The 18,282-nt window shown below is 40.9% G+C and overlaps 1 protein-coding gene across 5 annotated transcripts in view; it reads left to right on the top strand.

Moving 5' to 3' along the window:
• Ccdc191 (coiled-coil domain containing 191) overlaps positions 1-18,282 on the top strand; it is a 70,727-nt gene that overhangs the window by 5,753 nt on the left and 46,692 nt on the right. For 4 of the 5 annotated variants that reach the window (XR_005491341.2, XM_008768763.4, NM_001427765.1 and 1 more), the window contains exons 3-7: positions 3,004-3,145; positions 7,318-7,455; positions 8,709-8,887; positions 10,292-10,515; positions 14,635-14,788. Coding sequence is in view for 4 of the 5 variants with exons in the window: in XM_008768763.4 (XP_008766985.1) it covers positions 3,004-3,145; positions 7,318-7,455; positions 8,709-8,887; positions 10,292-10,515; positions 14,635-14,788 (837 nt within the window). In the remaining variant the exon portion in view is untranslated. The other variant, XM_039088899.1, reaches the window with a different exon arrangement.

The following is an 18,282-nucleotide window of genomic DNA, read 5'->3' as shown; positions in this document are numbered from 1 at the left end:
ACACACACGCACACACACACACACACACACACACACACACACACACACACAAATAAACTTATTTTTAAATCAGTCTGTCTTACTTTAGAACTGCTCTTGAATGGATTACTATGCAGATGGCATATGGAACCAAAAACAAAAACTTGAACTTTCTAAGAATGAAATGTTTACTTTTGTTTCCCCATAGTACTCACTAGATTGCTGGAACAGAGCTAGAAGAGAATTACTGAAAGAACAGATGATAAATGGACACAAGCTACTGAGATACAGACTAGACCCCTCTTAGCTCTCATGTATTTATTCTGGGGGACAGAGAACGTAAGACAAAGCACTGCAGACATTACCTCTAATCCTTAGTGTCATCAAGTACATGTTTTAAACGCTTGCTTTGTTAGAACTGAGCAAACGTTCTGTTCCATTCTGTTGTCATTTCCAAACCCTTTGCTTGTATCAAGATCACTTTACTCATAGTTCTCAAACTCCGCACCACCTTCTATTAAGAACCTATACAGGGCTGGAGAGATGGCCCGTGGGTAAAGGCACATGCTACCAAGCCTGACCACCTGGGTTTGATTCCTGAAACCCCACTGTGGAAAAAGAGAACTGATCCCTACAAGTTATCCTTTAACATCCACCCATACATATAAATAAAAAGTAGACAAATACATGTATGTAATAAAGTTTTTAAAGAAAACCTATACAAATTTCCAATGAAATGACATGTCATATAGTTCTCTCTTGTATTCATAGTCTAAAAAATTTAATCAAGTCTATAAATCTGTTATTTCTTTTTCTTTTATGGGTATTAGTTTAAAATTAAAGTTGATAGTTTTATTTGTGCTTGTTTACATGCACATGCATTCAAAGTCGTCTTTCTTAGAACTTAAGGGTAGGCCTCAGCCCACATAATCAGAATCAGTGCATCCGCCAGTATATGCCATAGCATAAAGGCAGACAACGCCTGGACTGTGAGAAGTAATGTGGGAACAGGTCCAAAGGGACTGCGTCTCCTTTAAGTCTGATGGTTTGTTTTTCTGTTCCATATCACTCCTGTTCCACCTCCAACCCCTCCTGCACCCAGGTTTTATCCTTGGATTCTAAACTTTATTCCTGTGCTGACATCAGAAACCTAACACAGGCAACATGAGAGTTAGATAACTTATCCTATGGCAAGTTTTTACAAAGTTATGACCAAGCTCTCTCTACCAAGGGAAAGAGGCAAAGTCATTTCCAAAGTAGGTCAGGAACACACACACACACACACACACACACACACACACACACACACACACACACACACAGAGTAAGTAGTGCAGGTACTTGGAATAAGTCTCCAGTTATTCTTCCTTTACTAAATATTTCTTGGTTAGTGAGTGCTAGCATGAATCTGATTGCTCTTGTGACAAAGAGATCAATTTCTGCTAATGTTCTATTTGGAGGCTATACTAGAGAAAGTATATTGTAAACTGATAAAAGACACAAATTTGGAGCAGATGAGGGAGGAGAACCAAGAGGAGGAGGTTATAGTGGCTGTAGAGAAGCCCTGCTGTGAAGGTGACTTTTAGCAAAGGCTAGGGGGAGGGAAAGAGTGGGATGAGTGTTGGCAGGAGAGACATGCAGACAGAGGGATGGTAATTAGTGAGGCCTCGGTGTGGTATGACGACACCCTAGGAATGTTTCAGGATAAATGTACAAAGGGGTCAGTGTGGTTGACACAAAGTGGGCTGGTGAGACGAGGGCCCAGGACCTTGAAACACACTGTAAGGATTTGTCTTCATTCCAACTAAAATATTTAAGGGTTTTATGATGCAGCTCTCACTTGGAAAGGAATCACTTGCTGTGGTAAAGGCTGTTCCAGAGAAGCTGTTGGGAAACTCTCATTCCTTGGACTGAGGTGGTGGCTGTGGAAATGATACCAAGGAACTAGGCTATGAGTATACTTTGAAAATAGAGTCAAAACAGTTTCTAACAGGTTTGAGGAGAGAAGAAAGGGGTTAGAGAGACAAACAGAGACTGAGAGACAGAGGTTGAGAGACTGATTTTAGGTTATAGAAGACGCCACAGTTTTCGCTGAAGAACTAAATCATGAGTTATCAGTGGCAGTCTGAGAGTAAATGCTCGGCAAGAACAAGGGAATGCCTGGGGACACACATGCTGGGGATTACCGATGAAGTAAAATAAAATGTTCCCCACTCCGTCCAAAGGCTAAGGTGTTTTGCTCAACTCCAGTTCTCTTCCCCAATCCTGTGAAGTTGGTTGTGCTTTTATTGTTGAATTTAAACAGTCTAGATGACTACAGTGGTGTCCATCTACCTCAATTTATCAAACTTGTGGCTTGCTTAATACACAGTGAAATTTAAGGAGTCAGCCCATGATTCCTGTTCACTTACAAGTCTCAGTGGCACATAAATTGATATGAGATGTTTGTTCAGAATAAAATAGGTTTCAGGATCCTGTTGCCAATGCTCCAAACAAAACTTACCCTAACGTGGACAAAGGAGGTAGTGGGGTAATATTGAAGTATATCACGTGTACATGAATGTGTCACAGCGAAACACATTTTTGGATAATTGATACATACTAATAAAAATAAATATTCATTTTATTTATTGTGGTATGTGTGTGCACGTATGTGTGTATACAGGCAGATATACATCTATGTGTATGCAGGCACATGTGTGGAGGTCAGGAGTCAGTTCTCTCCTGCTGCCTTGTGGGGCCCAGGGATCAAGCTCAGGTCATTAGGCCTTTGCACCAGTGTCTCTCATCAATCTTGTTTCCAACTTACCTAAGCCTAAACAGCGTTCTTAGAAACACTGGGAATGCCAGTTAGAACTTGGCCAACTGCAATTTAACATTACACACAAAACTAAAATATTGCCCAGAGTTTCAACAAAAATGGGAAAATTAAAGAATCCTACTAGTTATCAGAAAAGCAACTGTTTTCTAACCCTGAACAAGGTTACTATCATCTAATGAATTTTTTTTCCTGTTATTCTGAAGAGAGTAGAGAAGGCTTCAGAATTTGCCATTTCAAATACATATTCTACCAGAAATGCAGATTTACCTGGAAGGTTTTGGCGACAAGCAGTAGATCTGGCAACATGTGAGCAAACAGAGTATCATGATGACGTCTATGAAGAAGGTGAGAGGGTGCATTTTCAGGTGCGGTGTTAGCAGTTCTTAAAGCTTTGCTCAGAACTCACTGCAAAGCCCCGAGTGAAAGCTGCTCTCATCCTCGCTCTTAACCTTTGCTTCTCTGAGACCCTGCTTATTCTGGAGCGAACTCCATTACTATGTGTAAGGCCATCTGTAAAGATTTGTGTTTGACTCTGTGTGTGTGTGTGTGTGTGTGTGTGTGTGTGTGTGTGTGTGTGTGTGTCTGTGTCTGTGTCTGTGTCTGTGTGTCTGTGTGTGTCTGTGTGTATGTGTGTATGTGTCTGTATGTGTGTGTGTCTGTATGTGTGTGTGTCTGTATGTGTGTATCTATGTGTATGTGTGTGTGTCTGTATGTGTGTGTATCTATGTGTGTGTGTCTGTATGTGTGTGTATCTATATGTGTGTATCTATGTGTATGTGTCTGTGTGTCTGTGTGTGTGTCTGTATGTGTGTATCTATGTGTATGTGTCTATGTGTGTGTGTCGCACATCTATGCATGTGTCTTCATATTGGTGTCTGCATGTTTATAAAGATGCTGACGGAGGCCAGAGGTATCAGGTTCCCTTGAGCTGGAGTCACAGATGGTTGTGAGCTGCCTGGTGTCTGTGCTAGGACCCGAACTTGGGTCTCCTGCAAGAACAATCTTCACTTTTAACTCTAAGTCATCGCCCCAGTCCCACAAGGTGGTATTTAAAGCCCACTGTGTTTCTGGAATTTGAAGCAGCCACTGGCAGGAGCAATTTGGTATAATAGTTAACTGTGAAGGGTGTAAGGTATTGATTGGCCCTATGGCACAGATGGTGGCATGTTAACTTGATCTGCTATTATACTAGAAAATTGACCTCTAGTTTATAAACCAGTTCAGTTCCTTGTGAAGAGGCTCTAGAACCAGTTCAATTTTCTGGCCTCCTCAAATCTCCCTTCCTCTGGAATTCAATATTTTGATTACTGAGTTACTGAACTGCACTTAGGCATTCAAGGGCTTGAGTGGAACCAGCAAAGGAGACTGGGAAAGAGTTTCCAAGGGAGGAGGGAAGTCAGAGGACTATGTTCTTCTGTTCGGATTATTCGTGTTGTTTTCAGCTACTTCATTAATTTCTTCATCTATTCAATGCATACATATTTAAGTCTTATTCTACCACATTAGACACTAAAGCATTGATTATGAACCGGAAAGCAAAGCTGTGCTTTCATGGATTAAGCACTCTAGTGTGGAGACAAAGAAGGAAAAACAAATTATCAGGTAGTGATCTATTCAGAGCATCCAAGGTAGAGGGCAAGTGGAGTCAGAAGCTCAAAGTACAGACAAGCTATTCTACATGAGAAGCTGAAGGGAAGCAATGGAGCTAGTGCTCCAGTAGACATGTTCATAAGGCATGAGCAGGAGACCACTGTACGGGCACTGCTGGCCTGGGAAAGAAACTAGAGTTTATTCTGAGCATAGTAGGGTAGGACAGAATTATAAGAGGCCCATAATTTAGATATAGGAAAAGTGTAGTATTTGGGGGTAGGAGCTGAGGGGAAGTAAACTGTGGGAAGCTGCTGAAGTGGGGTAGGTGAAGTAAAGCGATACCGATTAGTCTCAGGTGGTCAGCAGTCAGACATAAAGGAGAGCTGTGCTGTAAAAAGTCTTGCCCTCACCTTCCACTCCGCCAGCGGCCATACCTGACATACTTTAAGAGCTCCCAGAAACCCTAGAGCTGGAGGAAATTGTTATCTTCTCCATTTTCCAAGCTTTCTCGACCACAAACTTTTTTTTCCTAGGAGACAGGTATTTTATCACTGTAATCCTACTGTCTGGAGAAACTACTAGGTCCATATCTGCCTGTGCTGGTGCAGAAAGGCATGCTTTACAGAGGTCCGTTCTTTATTCTCTTCTCATCAGCTGCATTAATATCCTGCCAGAATGTCCCCACAGCTGCGGGGGACATTCTGTGACATCTCTGCTCTTAGGTGCCTGCCTCTCTCCATCCAGTGTGGGGAGCTGTGTAGTATGACTTCCAAAGGAAGAAAGGATTCTCCCTTGGTTCTTTTAGAACTTCCTAGTAAGCCCTTCCTGTGAGTGACAGTCAGTAGACCCAGATTGTATAACATACAAATCATATAAAGGTATAACTTGTACACAGGTTAATAATTATCAGCTCCCTTTCCCTGCCTTCTTGTAGCATGCTTGCTATATTACGTTTCTACTGTAGTCCCCATGAGTTACCTTCCAAAACCTCTGGTGGATGTCATCTTTCCTAAAATATCTTCTCCTGTATTCACCTTTGTTTTTGTGATGATATGCGATGATACAACCCTGAGTGTTGTGATGAACTGAGGTGAATGACCAATCGTGGAGGCAGCATTAGGCTGTTATCTGGGGGTTGCTTGAACTTGCTACAGTGACAAGCAATCAGCCCAGTAAATGAGGTGGCAGCTAATCTATTAACAGAGCAGTAGTGTATCTGGTGTGAATGTGAGGGACAGAGAGATCACTCATATCCCAGGAGGAACGGCATAAGATATCACATAGTCTTATTAGCTACTTAAACAGAGTGTAATTCAGAGCTTAGGAATTATTTCTGGAATTTTCCATGTGACGTTTTGGACCTCTGTTGACTTAAGTAACTAAAACTGTCCAAAATGGAACTACAAATAAAGGGCCACTATTACCATTTGTTTTCTCCTATTTTAACTTTAAAGACATTTCTTGACGTCAGTTAATATATAGAAATACCTAATTGTGTGAGAACTATGAGATAATAGTAACAGTGGTAAAGATAATGCGAAAAGTCAAGTTTTTATCTTTGAAATCTCCGTGCCCTAGACTGACAAGCCCTTTGGTAATGATAAAAATGACAAAGTTGGTGCTAATGGAGACGTATAACTTTTCACTTATTATTTATTTATTTGCTTGCCTGTTTGTTTATTCTTGCATGCATTTACACACACACATAGCATGTGGTTGCCATCAGAGGCCAGAAACCGATGTCAGTCTCCTGAGCTGGAGTTACAGGTGGTTGTGAGCTGGCATATAGGTCCTGAGAACTGACCCAGGTCCCCTGCAATAGCAGAGAATGCCCTTAACTACCGGGCCATCTCTCCTGCCCCGTGAAGGTTTTCTAAAGCCACTGAAATGGCAGTTGGCTTTTAACATCTGACTTCCTTTACACACAGGGTCTCTCCTTCCTATGTAGCTTTCCTGTTCTACCTTATCTCTTCAACTCCTAAAAGGTAGATTTCCTCGGGGTTTTAGTTGTTGCTTTGTTCCCCTGATAATGTCATCCTCTTCTAAGGCTTAATATACCGTCTGTATGCCCACAACTCTCACATTTGTTCCTTCAGTTTGGACCCATCCCATGAAATCTCGAGTGTTGTCACCAATACCAAATTCCAATTTGGTATCTCTCACAACCCTCCTATAGCTTCTCAAGCTTAGAGTAGTAGACAAAGTACCTAGAATGGCATCAGGACTCTAAACAAAAGAGTTTCAGCTTCAGGACATTTGAGGCCAAAGTATTGTTGTAATGGGGAGGCTGTCTTGTGAACAGGGTGTTTAGCAGTATCCTAGCCTTGACACATTAGATGCTGTTATCACGTCCCCTGATTGTGACAATCCAACATTGCTGTACATCAAATGAAGGGCAAGACCATCCCTTGTTGATAAGCACTGCTTTCAGCCTGGTTTGTCATCTCTTATATCTTACCATTTACTCCCCCCACCGTGTCCCTCTCTCTCCCATTCCTCCAGCACATTGCCCTCCTAGTTAACTTCTCTGGTCCTCTAGACACTCATGCAGTAGGGCCTTTGAACTGTCTTTCCCCTACATGGTACAGTATTGCCTTGTATAGCCATATGGTTCATTCAAAACCATCCTGTGGCCCAGTATCTTCTACTTGACCCCTAATCTACTACTACAACACTCAGTCTCCATTTCTTGTTTCCCTGCTTTGTTTTGTCACATTCATTTGTCTTTTTCCCTTGGTTAGACTGTTGGGTTCATGGTGGTAACATTTTTCTGTCCTATCTGCTCCCTGTTATATTCCTAATACCTAAAACAGTATTCCCAGAATGGGTGTTCAAGCACCACTCTGTGAATGAATGAATGAAAACAGCAAATACAAGAAGCCTGTAAGTCACTGAGATCCTAAAAGACGGTTCTGTTCTACTGACAGCTCAGGAGCTAGTCAATGAGTGGCTGGACAACAAACTTAAACAAGAATTAGCAAGTGATGGAGAAGGGGAAAGCACGGTGCTGAGCAGCCCCCCTGTGCCAGATGCCCATGGCCATTTGAAGTATGACAGATTTGATGGTAAGAACTTGCCTGGTTCTTCTAAGCTTTAACATCTAATGGATGTTTCTAAGAAGTATTTTTTATCGTTGTAAATAATAAATGATACATTTGGCTTATATATGTTGGGTTTATCTTGTAAGTTTAATTTTTCTTGATTGGACATAAATCCCCTTTGCTATATCCTCGGTTAGTAAGTTCCTATTGCTTTTTAAAATTAAAATATTACATTATTTATAATTTTGCCTATAATTTATATAGCAATTAAAAGTATCTCTTGCCCTTATATCATCAGATAACTATTTCCTTTGACAGAGAACACACATATCATTTTGTAATTATAAAATGCTTCTTAGGCTTGGATTCATTTTCATTTACAAGAGGGGCTATTTCTCTTCTCAGGATGTTTCCTTTCTTTTCCTCTTTTGTACAAAGCTAGTGTCAGACAGATTAAATAACAGACTTGTGAAGGATCTTCTGCTGTACCTCAAGGGCTGGATAGGGTAACATGGTAGAGCAGCTTCCCACACCTGACTCAAGCCAGCCCTGCTGGAGCCAGCTGATGCAGTCCTCCTGCGAGGACTACGGAGCCCCACTGGGGAATCAGGCATGAGCTCTGAGAGCTGGAAGACTGCTTTTATGTCACCGAGTCTAACTGGTCAGTATCCTCGGTCGCTAGGCAAACCTACTGCACTGTACTAAGTCTACACTGCTGTTCAAATAGCTTAAAGTTAAAGACTAACCATGCCAGCCTGGGTGAGGATGTGGAGAGCTGGGACTCTCCACAGGCCTCAGGGGAGGTAAAGATGCATCCCACTTTGGATGGCAGTTTGATAGTTTCTTTAAAAGTTTAGTGTGGAGACATAAATGTACCCATAGTATAACCATTCTCTAGCATCTAGTAGAAGGAACTAGGGGCTAAAGCCAGGGTTAATGCATACTAGAGAACAAGCTATACCTCTGAGCTATAGCCTAGGGTCAATTGAGGGTTGTTTTTACCCAAGAAAGTTTGTGAGGTTGTTTAGGTTAAAGTCATACCTTTTGGATCTGGTTGTGCAGAAGCGCTTAGTGACTGGGGCAAGGGCAGATCTTGATGGATGGAGCTCTGTGCTTTTATCTGAAAGTAACCACTGTGTGGCTGGGGGCCACACTCACCCACTGCCATTACCAGTTCCTGCTTGTGAGACGATCATAGTCTTGTAGTTTTTTGGAATTTTTATGTAAACATGAATATTATTTTTTTAATTCCCCTTTTTTTGTTTTTTCACTCCCAGATTTATGTGGCTATTTGGAGGAAGAAGAGGAAAGTGCCACTGTGCAAAAATTTATAGAGCATCTGCTCCATAAAGAAGTGGTGGCTTCTGAGGTGGTGGAAGAGCTTGGAATGAAGGAAAACCAAGGCAAGAGGCAGCAGAAGGACCCTCGTCTTACCATGGAGATGAGACATAAGCAGGTGGGAGGGAAAAACAAAATTAAAATGGATAACAGGAAGCAGTCTTTGTGTAACACATTTAATAAGCTTAAATAAAGACTTAGGCTTTATTATGAAAAAGGGTGCCATCTGTGGTTTGGTAAGGAAGAATAAAAATAAAATATAAGAACTTCAGAAGAAAAATAATTCTCATAAACTGAGAGTAGGAAACAATTTATTTAAGAAATAACCAAAATTAGAATAATAGATTTTGACCAGTTGAGAACAGAACTAAACTTTATTAGTGTGAATGTGGCGTTTCTGATTATAAATATGTAGATTGCATTTGCTCCAATTTGGTCTTTGAATGGTGACATTAATATATTATCATGAATATTCTGCTAGATATTATAAGGATAATTCTTTCTAGACAACTAAAATTCACTCATTTTGTGATTATAATTTGAAAAGGAGGACAGATCTGAATTAAATCTAGTTCAGCTGTTTTGAATTGGAAAGGCATATGGGAACTTTCCCTCTTCCAAAAGGAATAGGAGGTAATAGAGGAAAAGGCCATCTCTGCCTTGCAGAGGAGTTAGTTCAGGGAACTCAGAATGACCGTGTCTGTGCCATGTGACAAAAACGAAGACTGAAGTAGCACTCATAGCTACATATGTATGCTGTCCTTTTATAACACTAGATTTCTAATCACAAATTCTGAATAGTCACTGTTTTGAATCGTAAAGGTGTACCTAGCCAGCCATGGGAATGTTGAAGCGATGGGAAGGTGTTGGATCCTGGGTTGGCAAAAGGAAGGAGGGAAGGTTCAATAAGACATATGCCCATTGTCTATGACTCTTACCACAATAGAGGGTAAAGAAGGGAAAGTTAAGAGAGGAGCCAGCCTTTGAAGAATTAGCATTGAAAGAAATGAATGTGCTTATTCAGAATTATCCACAAAGGTCTTGCTTTTGGTTTCTAATGTGGGCACAGTTGCTGACATTCTTAAATAAGGACAAAGTGAATAGAGCCTGGTAGTGTTCACGAAGGCAAGAAATTTCTGTTCTGCCCTGATCGGAGCCACCCTGATGTATCCCTATTCTTTCTTAAGTGATTGTTAAAGTACAGGGGGAAAGTAGTCACATATACCTGGGATAAGCTTCAGAATGGGAACTCATTTCCAAGTAAGAATCCAACACGTGGGCTCTGAGCCCTTCCTCGAACTCAGCTTACCCATCATGCAGTTCATCGCCAGGTGGTGAGAATCCTCGCCTCTAACTGCTTGTAGAGCTTCCTACTTGTTTTCACTCAGGAAACAAATGAACGGTTTTGTTTTTCCAATAAGCTTTGGGGTCCTGGGTGAGAATGTTTCAAATCGGTTGTGCTCTGAACTTCAAAATGTGTCCTAAGTGTCTGCCTGTGCACTCCACTTGTGATTTCTGAAAGGTCAAAGAAAACCGCTTGAGACGTGAGAAACAGCTGGAGTCCCAGAGAGTGGAAAGTGCCCTGAAAAAAGCAGCCTTCTTGGAGGCTCAGTGTCTAGTGCAAGAAGAGAAGAAAAGGAAGGCTCTGCTGGCCAAGAAAGAGAAGGAGGAGATTCAGAGAGAGATGGTGAAGCTTCGGAGGGAGATACTGGAAAGAAGGCACACAGTGGAAGAAGCGTGGAAAACGTAAGCCCGTGTGATGTGCAGTGTGGAGGGCATCTGCTTAGGCAAATGCATAGGAAGTACTCTAGAGTGTTGGAAATGGACTGCCATTGCACACACTCGACAAGATGCAGACCTCCTTGCCTACTTAACTGTATCCATCCAGTGCATTTCCTCTCCTACTGTGCCACACCAAGCTTGCCTGAGGCCTGAGATGGATGTGTGACCCCACCGAGTAGCTGTGGCCTTGTCTTGTATTGCTGCGCATTTTGGCTTTTTAAAATGTTTACCAACAGGGTTGAAAAGACAGGTTAGTGATTCAAAAGCACTGAATCTTTTGAATCTTTGTTTTTTTTTTAAAGATATATTTATTTATTATATATAAATATGCTATCACTGTCTTCATGCACACCACAAGAGGGCATCAGATCTCAGTGCAGATGGTTGTGAGCCACCATGTGTTTGCTGGATTTGAACTCAGGACCTCTGGAAGAGCAGTCAGTGCTCTTAACCACTGAGCCACCTCTCCAGCCCAGAGTGTTTTTCTAAGTTCATCTTCCAAAACCTATGTTAGGGAAGGGTCAATAAGACATATGCCGTTCATAACCACCCCTTAATGCCAGCACCAGGCAATCTGGTGCCCTCTTCTGGCCTCCACAAGCACTTCACTCACATGTACAAACCCACACAAGGCTCACACATACACACATTATTACAAATAAATCTTTTTAATATTACCAATACAATAGTACAGTTGAAGGTCTTTACTCCTAGAAGCTTGTCATGCCTTTGAATTATATTTTTAGGATATATTCTTAATTAGTAATTTTGTAATTAGTGGGTGAAGTGGTATAGATTGCTTGTGACTCTTAAAACATTGCCAAATTACTTTGCAAGTGAATTGTACTTGTTGACAGTGTCACCAGCTGTGGGCCAGTGCACCAAACTCTTCTCTCTACTGGGAGGTGTCATTTTCAGTATTTTTTCATGTTTAATAGGCATCATAGTAAGTGGTTTGCATTCCTTTGGTTGAGTAAGATTTTTAAAGGTGGAGCATATGCCCTCTTCCTTCTGTGTGGTTCGTAATTGTCCCCCATCCTACTGTGAATTGTGCTAGGGTCTTATTTTCTCATAATCATACAGCAAGTCACTGCCTGACTACTGCTAAAGAAGAATGCCTGACATAAGAGAAAAGTAACAATAGCCCTCACAGGATGTAGTACCTTACCCATCTTCATGTGGGAAATGAGCTTCTCAAGTGAGGTAACTAAGGTATTTTTTCTGAGGAATAGCACTGATGCGTGAACTGCAAAAACCTTCCAGCAACGTGACTGAAGTCTCTACAACTCCAAGCCAGAGAGACCTATTAGGTAATCCTTCCACCCTATCAGGCTGTGCAGCTTCCCCCCTGCGCTCCTGATTGCTCTCATTCTGCCCAATTTCAAACAGCTCAGCAGTGGACGTGTGCTTCACTCCCTCAAGTGCCGGGCTCAGGCCTCCTCCAAATGCTGTTCTTTTCAGAAAGCAATCACCAGTGTTTAGTGAGTTCTCACTGAGGTCAACCCTGCTTTTCAGATTGCTCCCAGGCCTTGAAAAAATAGGCTGACCTAAAATAAATTGTGAAAACAAGTACCATTTGATGGTAGCAGGATGCTCTGTTCAGTTCACAGTGGGCACTCAACACATGCTCTCTGGCCAGTCATTTCTTGTCACAGTTAAGTCGTACCCGTGGTTATAGTGACACAGATAATGAACTCTGCTTCTAGGTGGATGAACTGATTTGAACTTTCAGACAGCAATTTGGTAATAAATAACAAGAGTCATCAAGTGGTATTTTTCTTTGACCTAGGAATTCTAGTTCTAGAAAAATTGCCCTAAGAACTGATCAAAAATGCAAAGATTTTTATACATCGATAATCAAAATAGCAGTATTAATAGTAATAAATAATAGATTTACAAAATTAATAGACAGCGATTATGCAATGAAGCAGGATTGATGTGTCATAAATGTTTATTTCTATGTAGAAATATGAATGGCTCTTCTACCTCTCCAATATTCATAATTAATCAGATATTATTTTCATGATAGATATATATTCTGAAGTTATTTTAAAATGCAGATTCCTGTTCTGGAACTGTATTATGTGCTTATTTATTGACTTGTGGCACTTGCAGTGTCACCAAGAGCCTTGTGTCTGCAGTCTGCCACTGAGCTCCATCCTACATCCTATAGCTGTACTTATTTAATGCCCCATGACATGTTGTTCCTTTGTCTCATTTTTAAGTTACCCTGCATCTGCTTTGTATCACAAAGTATTTCCTTAAAGAGATTTATTAATTACAGAAAAAGACCAACAGCTGTGGGGATAGAGAGATGGCTCAGTATTTAAGTATATTTCTTGGTCTTCCAGAAGACTGGAGTTCAGCTCCCAATACCCACACTGAGATGCTCCTCAACCACCATAACCCCAGCTCCAGAGGAGCTGGAACGCCACTGTCCTTTGAGGGCTCCTGTTGACAAATGGTATACATTCAGACAAGGACTTAAATAGAAGTAATTTTAAAAATCATAAATAATAGATTAACACCAGATAGTCAGCTTTAACCCAGTGAAACAGTCTAGTATCACCAGTAGTAAGACATAACATTATATGCCTCCTGTATAATAAGTAAAGATGAATGACATCATGTCTGTGTTCTAGATTCTTCTTTACTTGAATTTCTACAGCTGAAAAGCTCCTGAAACCCTCGTGCCTACGTGAGCTTTCAGAACTGACTCCTCACCCTCTGCTCTGCACCACTGAGAGCATATGCTTTGTGAGCACATGTCTGAGATTAGTGCCAATAAAAGACAATGTTAGGAGCTGGGGTGTAGTTGACTTGGTAGAGTACTTGCCTAACATGCACAAAACCCTGGGCTTGGTCCCCGGAACCACATGAAAACAGTGGCACATGACTGTCATTCCCCATTTGGGAAATGGAGGATAAGGAGTTCAAGGACACCCTAGGCTGCAGGAGACCATCTCAAACAAACAAAGGCAAAAGTCTATAAGGTCACGTGAGTCAGCAAGTGAGGGAGGAAGGCCTGCAGAAGCACAGGGGATGGAGGGTTGGAAGATTCTCTAGTTCCATTTTCTCCTTAGTAATTTTTGATTCTATTAAATTTTCTTCCTAGAAAGCATGTAAAATCCCATGATAGGAATTTCAGTCCTTCTTTACTTATGGGTTCATTTGGCCCTCGAATAAGAAGAGATACAGGGTGGGGAGATGGCTCATGGGGGTAGTGCTTGTTTCACAAGCCTGACAACCTGAGTTCAATCCCCAGAACCAACTAGGAAGAAAGAGACTCCCATGCCAATTGAAGTGCCTAGGCAAGACAGACCTTACTCGTTCAAGAAAGAGGGTCTCACCGAATAGGAAGTACATTTGAATTTTATCTAGCTGAGGTGGTGGTGTCTTTTCCCCATTGGCTGTGGTCCAGCCTCACAGTCTTTTTCAGCTGGTTCGTCTGAAGAGAATTGTTATGAAGAGTATGGGAAAGGAGTTGCTGCTCAGGGAACAGGATCACTGGTCCAGACCATCAATTCCTCGGGTAGAGCAGTGGATTTTAGTGTAAACTAAGGTTTTACTAGGTGGGAAGGATTAACAAAATTTCAATATTGTATTATAATTGTCTTATAAGATGGCGAGATACAAAGATTTATTTCTTGTCCCAAATACAAGGTTTATAGTATTTGATAGTAAAAACTAATCCTAGTCTTTTCTAATCCTAGCACTCCTTCAGCAGGATGGGTAGCAAAGATAGGATACATACCCTAACTAAGAAATGCAGTGGCATAAACAAGAGAGACCCTGCTCAAAACAAGGTAGAAGAGAACCAGTTCTCAAACACAGAAGAGAGAACTTTATCATTATTAATAGACAAACTTTGATCAAGGTATAGCTTAATAGTAATGTCAGTAAAAATGCTTCATTAAAACATCTACTGGTCTATTTATCAAAATACATAATTTATTTTGTTTATATATTATAAGTTTTTTAAAAGTCACCCTCCTCTGGAATACTCAGTGTTCATTCATTCCACTGTAGTAGGCTATAATTATTTCTTAAATCTAATAGCTATTTTTAAATTGTTACTAATAGAGAAAAGAAAAGGCAAGAAGAAAGTTCTCAGAGGAATGCAGAGAGAAAAATGATGAAAAGTGCTCACATACATCTGGGTGAGGAAAAAGTTGCAAAAGAAAGAAAAAGAGAACTAAGGGAGATACTAATCCGGACTTTCAAAGAAAATCAACAGGTGAGAATTGCAGTGCCTCTCCATTCAGCATCCCGTAGTATGAAAGACAAGATGCTCCATCAGAGATGGTGGGTCACACCTGTCAGCCTGTCTCATGTGAGGCTGAGGCAGAAGGATCACAAGTCTGAGGCCAGCTCTGGCTACATAGTGAATTCAAGCATAGTTGGCGCTCCCTGGTGAGACCATATCTCAAGAAAATAAGAAAGAAGGAGAGACGGAGGGATGGAGGAAGGGAGAGAAAGAGAGAATATGAATCCTAAGTCAGTGAGAACTCATCTTAAATATGTAAATGGGCCCCACTGTTCGTTCCCTGCTGCCTGCTGACCTGGAGTACAGGTCAGTGCATCAAGTCTATGATCAAGATGTCCTTCCATACTGTGCTGGTGTGGGTGAGTCTCCAGGGAACTGAGACCAAGCTAAGGATTCCTTCTGAATAACTTCCTTAGAATAGCTTTTAACTCTGCTTTTTGGTGGTGTTTGAGCACTGGGCTTCTGCTTTGATGGTGTCAGGGGTAGTCCTGCCTGGGTTGTGCAGACAGTATAAGAACAAGTCACTTGCCTTCTGGTATCTGAAATCCAAACAACGATAACTTATGTTTCTTCTTCTCTTGCTAATGACCTATCTACTTTTTATTTTTCTTTTCTTTTACTTTATTTAGAAGAACTTTTATAGAAACAATATCTAATGATTTTCTAAAGCTTTTAAAATTTTATTTTTAGTCCCAAAGAGCGAGCATAGTAGATGGTTGAATTATCCATTAAGGAAGGTTACTTAGTCCTTTGCAGCCATAACTGGCTAACTTTATATTGAGAAGTGCATTTGCTCCGCATCAGTTCCTTGGGAATTGCTGTGACCAAAGTACCTGACAGAAGAAGAAAATGTGAAAGGAAACTGCATTTTGGACGATGGCTTCAGAGGGCTCAGGTCATGACCCAGGCACTAGTAGAGCATCATGGCGGCAGGAGCATTCTATAGAAGACAGGTGTTCACAGTCAGCACACAGGAAACAGAGCCAACGAGAAAGTGGTCAGAGATACACCCTCAACATTCTACCCTACTGACATTTCTCCATCTATTTCCCAACTCCAAAACTGTCTAGGATTTCCCAAAATCACACCACCTGCTATGAACCAGACATGCAAAACATGATGCCTCCAGGGGACATTTCATACTCAAACCATAACAACTTCTTATTTAAGCAGCTTTTTCAATGAAGGGCAATTGATCAAAATATGAATTAGGGATTATAACATTTCATATAAAATGAATTACTTGGCAGATTTGTAAATGAGATTGTTAGATGAGAAAAGATAAATATGTATATTTTCTATCCCCCACAACACCTACACTTCGGCCTTAGGCATTGCTAAAATTCATGAAAGTTAATAGAATGAATACATAAGTGACTGGATCTAACAAGAGAAAAGAGAGTGTAGGGAGATACTAAGGGAGCTTGACAAATGTAGGAATGGACTTATAAAGGCCCTGGAAATCAGTAACAGGAATTTGAGTGTGATATGGCTAACTAAAATAAAAGGAAAAAATAGTCAACGTGAGTTATTAAAATATGTACATATTTCATGGTGACATCCTTGACTGATGGGAAGGAAGTTATCATTATTGCAATACTAAAATTGTAATCAGTTTTAGTTTCAGAAATAGAAGGAAATATAAAGGGTTTAGATTAATATTTTGAGAAAGACTTAACAAGAACTCTTAGATTCTGTAACCTTCAAGAGATATATGCAATTAGTGTGTGTTTCTATAACAACAGTAAAGATTCCTAATAAAAAAAAATAGAAAATGGGCCAGGCATGGTGCCTCACACCTTTAATCCCAACACTTGAGTAGCAGCAGAGGAAGGTAGATCCCAGAGTGAGGCCTAGCTTATTTACATTTTGACTTCTAGGACAGCCAGAGCTACACACACACACACACACACACACACACACACACACACACACACACAGAGGGTTGGAGAGATGGCTCAGTGTTTAACAGCATGGACTGCTCTACCAGAAGACCAGCTTTAATTCTCAGCACCCATGTGGCAGTGTACATTCTGTAACTCTAGTTCCAGGGACCCCTCACCCTCGTCTGGGCTTCACAGGTTCCAGGCGTATAAGTGGTATATAGACTGTGGTGGTTTGAATATGCTTGGCCCATGGGAATAGCACTATCAGGGCTTGTGGCCATCTTTGAATGGGTATGACCTTTTTGGAGAAAGTGTGTCACTGTATAGGCAGGTTTTAAGGCCTCCTCTGGTCAGGCTTCTTCTCCCAGTGTGGAAGAGAGTTGCTGCCAAACATAGTTTCTCCTAGCTGCCTCTGGGAAGACAGTCTTTTCCTGGCTGCCTTTGGATCAAGATGTAGAATTCTTGGCTCTTTCAGCACTGTGTCTGCCTGGATGTTGCCATGCTTCCTGCCATGATGATAAGGAACTAAATCCCTGGACCTGTAAGCCAGCCCCAGTTAAACATTTACATTTTTAAGAGTTGGGTTGGTCATTGTGCACAGCAATTGAAATGTTAAGACAGACATATACTCAAAATAATAAAGAAAAGAGGGAAAGAATTTATATTCATGGGCATTTCAAAAAGGGACAAAGAAAGCATGCCATGACAGCTTAGCAACCAGGCAGAAGTAAGACATGTATTTCCAAAAATTTAAAAATCGCAGTGGATTCTAGTTTACGGTAAAAATCCTATGTATTATAGATATGCTGAGTGTTCTAGATGGAGTTGCAGAGTTAACAGTAACTACAGTAGTAGCCCCTCTAACTCTGGTTGCTTTGTTTGAAAAGGACATGCCAGTATATTTAGAAAATTGACAACATTTGAAGGAAGGATCCTTGTTTTACCACAGATTACACTTGATTTTTTTTGGCATTATTATGTTTAAGGTCCTATTTTGAAGGTTGCTTTTGGCGTTCAGAATACATACAAAAATTACCTAGACAGTTTTTGAATTCCTGTCACCGGTCTTTCCAGTGTTGAGCAAGTCTTGTGATTAAGAAATGGTTACCACTGAGAGACCCTGTCAGAACGTCAGTCACGTTCTCACTGACACCCATCTCGTGACTTGCTTATTCCGTCTCCTCATTATGTGACAGATCTTTGGTCTTTTCTTGTACTTATAAACTTGTTTTGTTTGTTTGTTTGCTTGCTTTGGTATTTTGTTTAAGAGAACTGGTTAGACATTTTGTAATATCTTTCTCAACTTAGGGTGTCTCCTGGTGTCTGTTGCTTGGAATGAAATTTTCAGTAAGAATACTATGAGGAGTGATATGGTGCCTTCCCTACATGTCAAGCCGTAGGTAATCGTTGAGCACTTAATCCAGCATGTGTCTCCTGAGTTTCCCATTAGTCACCATTATCCTTTCATGACTGACAGGAGAGCTTGTGAATGTGTGTGAGCGTCTGTTGTTCCACTGTCACTCAGCAGTTGGAACATTTATGGTGGATCCTGCCTGCACTCCTGTTAGTGTGCTATTT

This window comes from Rattus norvegicus, chromosome 11 (genome assembly GCF_036323735.1).
Source record: "Rattus norvegicus strain BN/NHsdMcwi chromosome 11, GRCr8, whole genome shotgun sequence".
NCBI lineage: Eukaryota > Metazoa > Chordata > Mammalia > Rodentia > Muridae > Rattus > Rattus norvegicus.
Note: the sequence above shows the minus strand (reverse complement) of the source record. Positions and strands in the feature narration are given on the sequence as shown.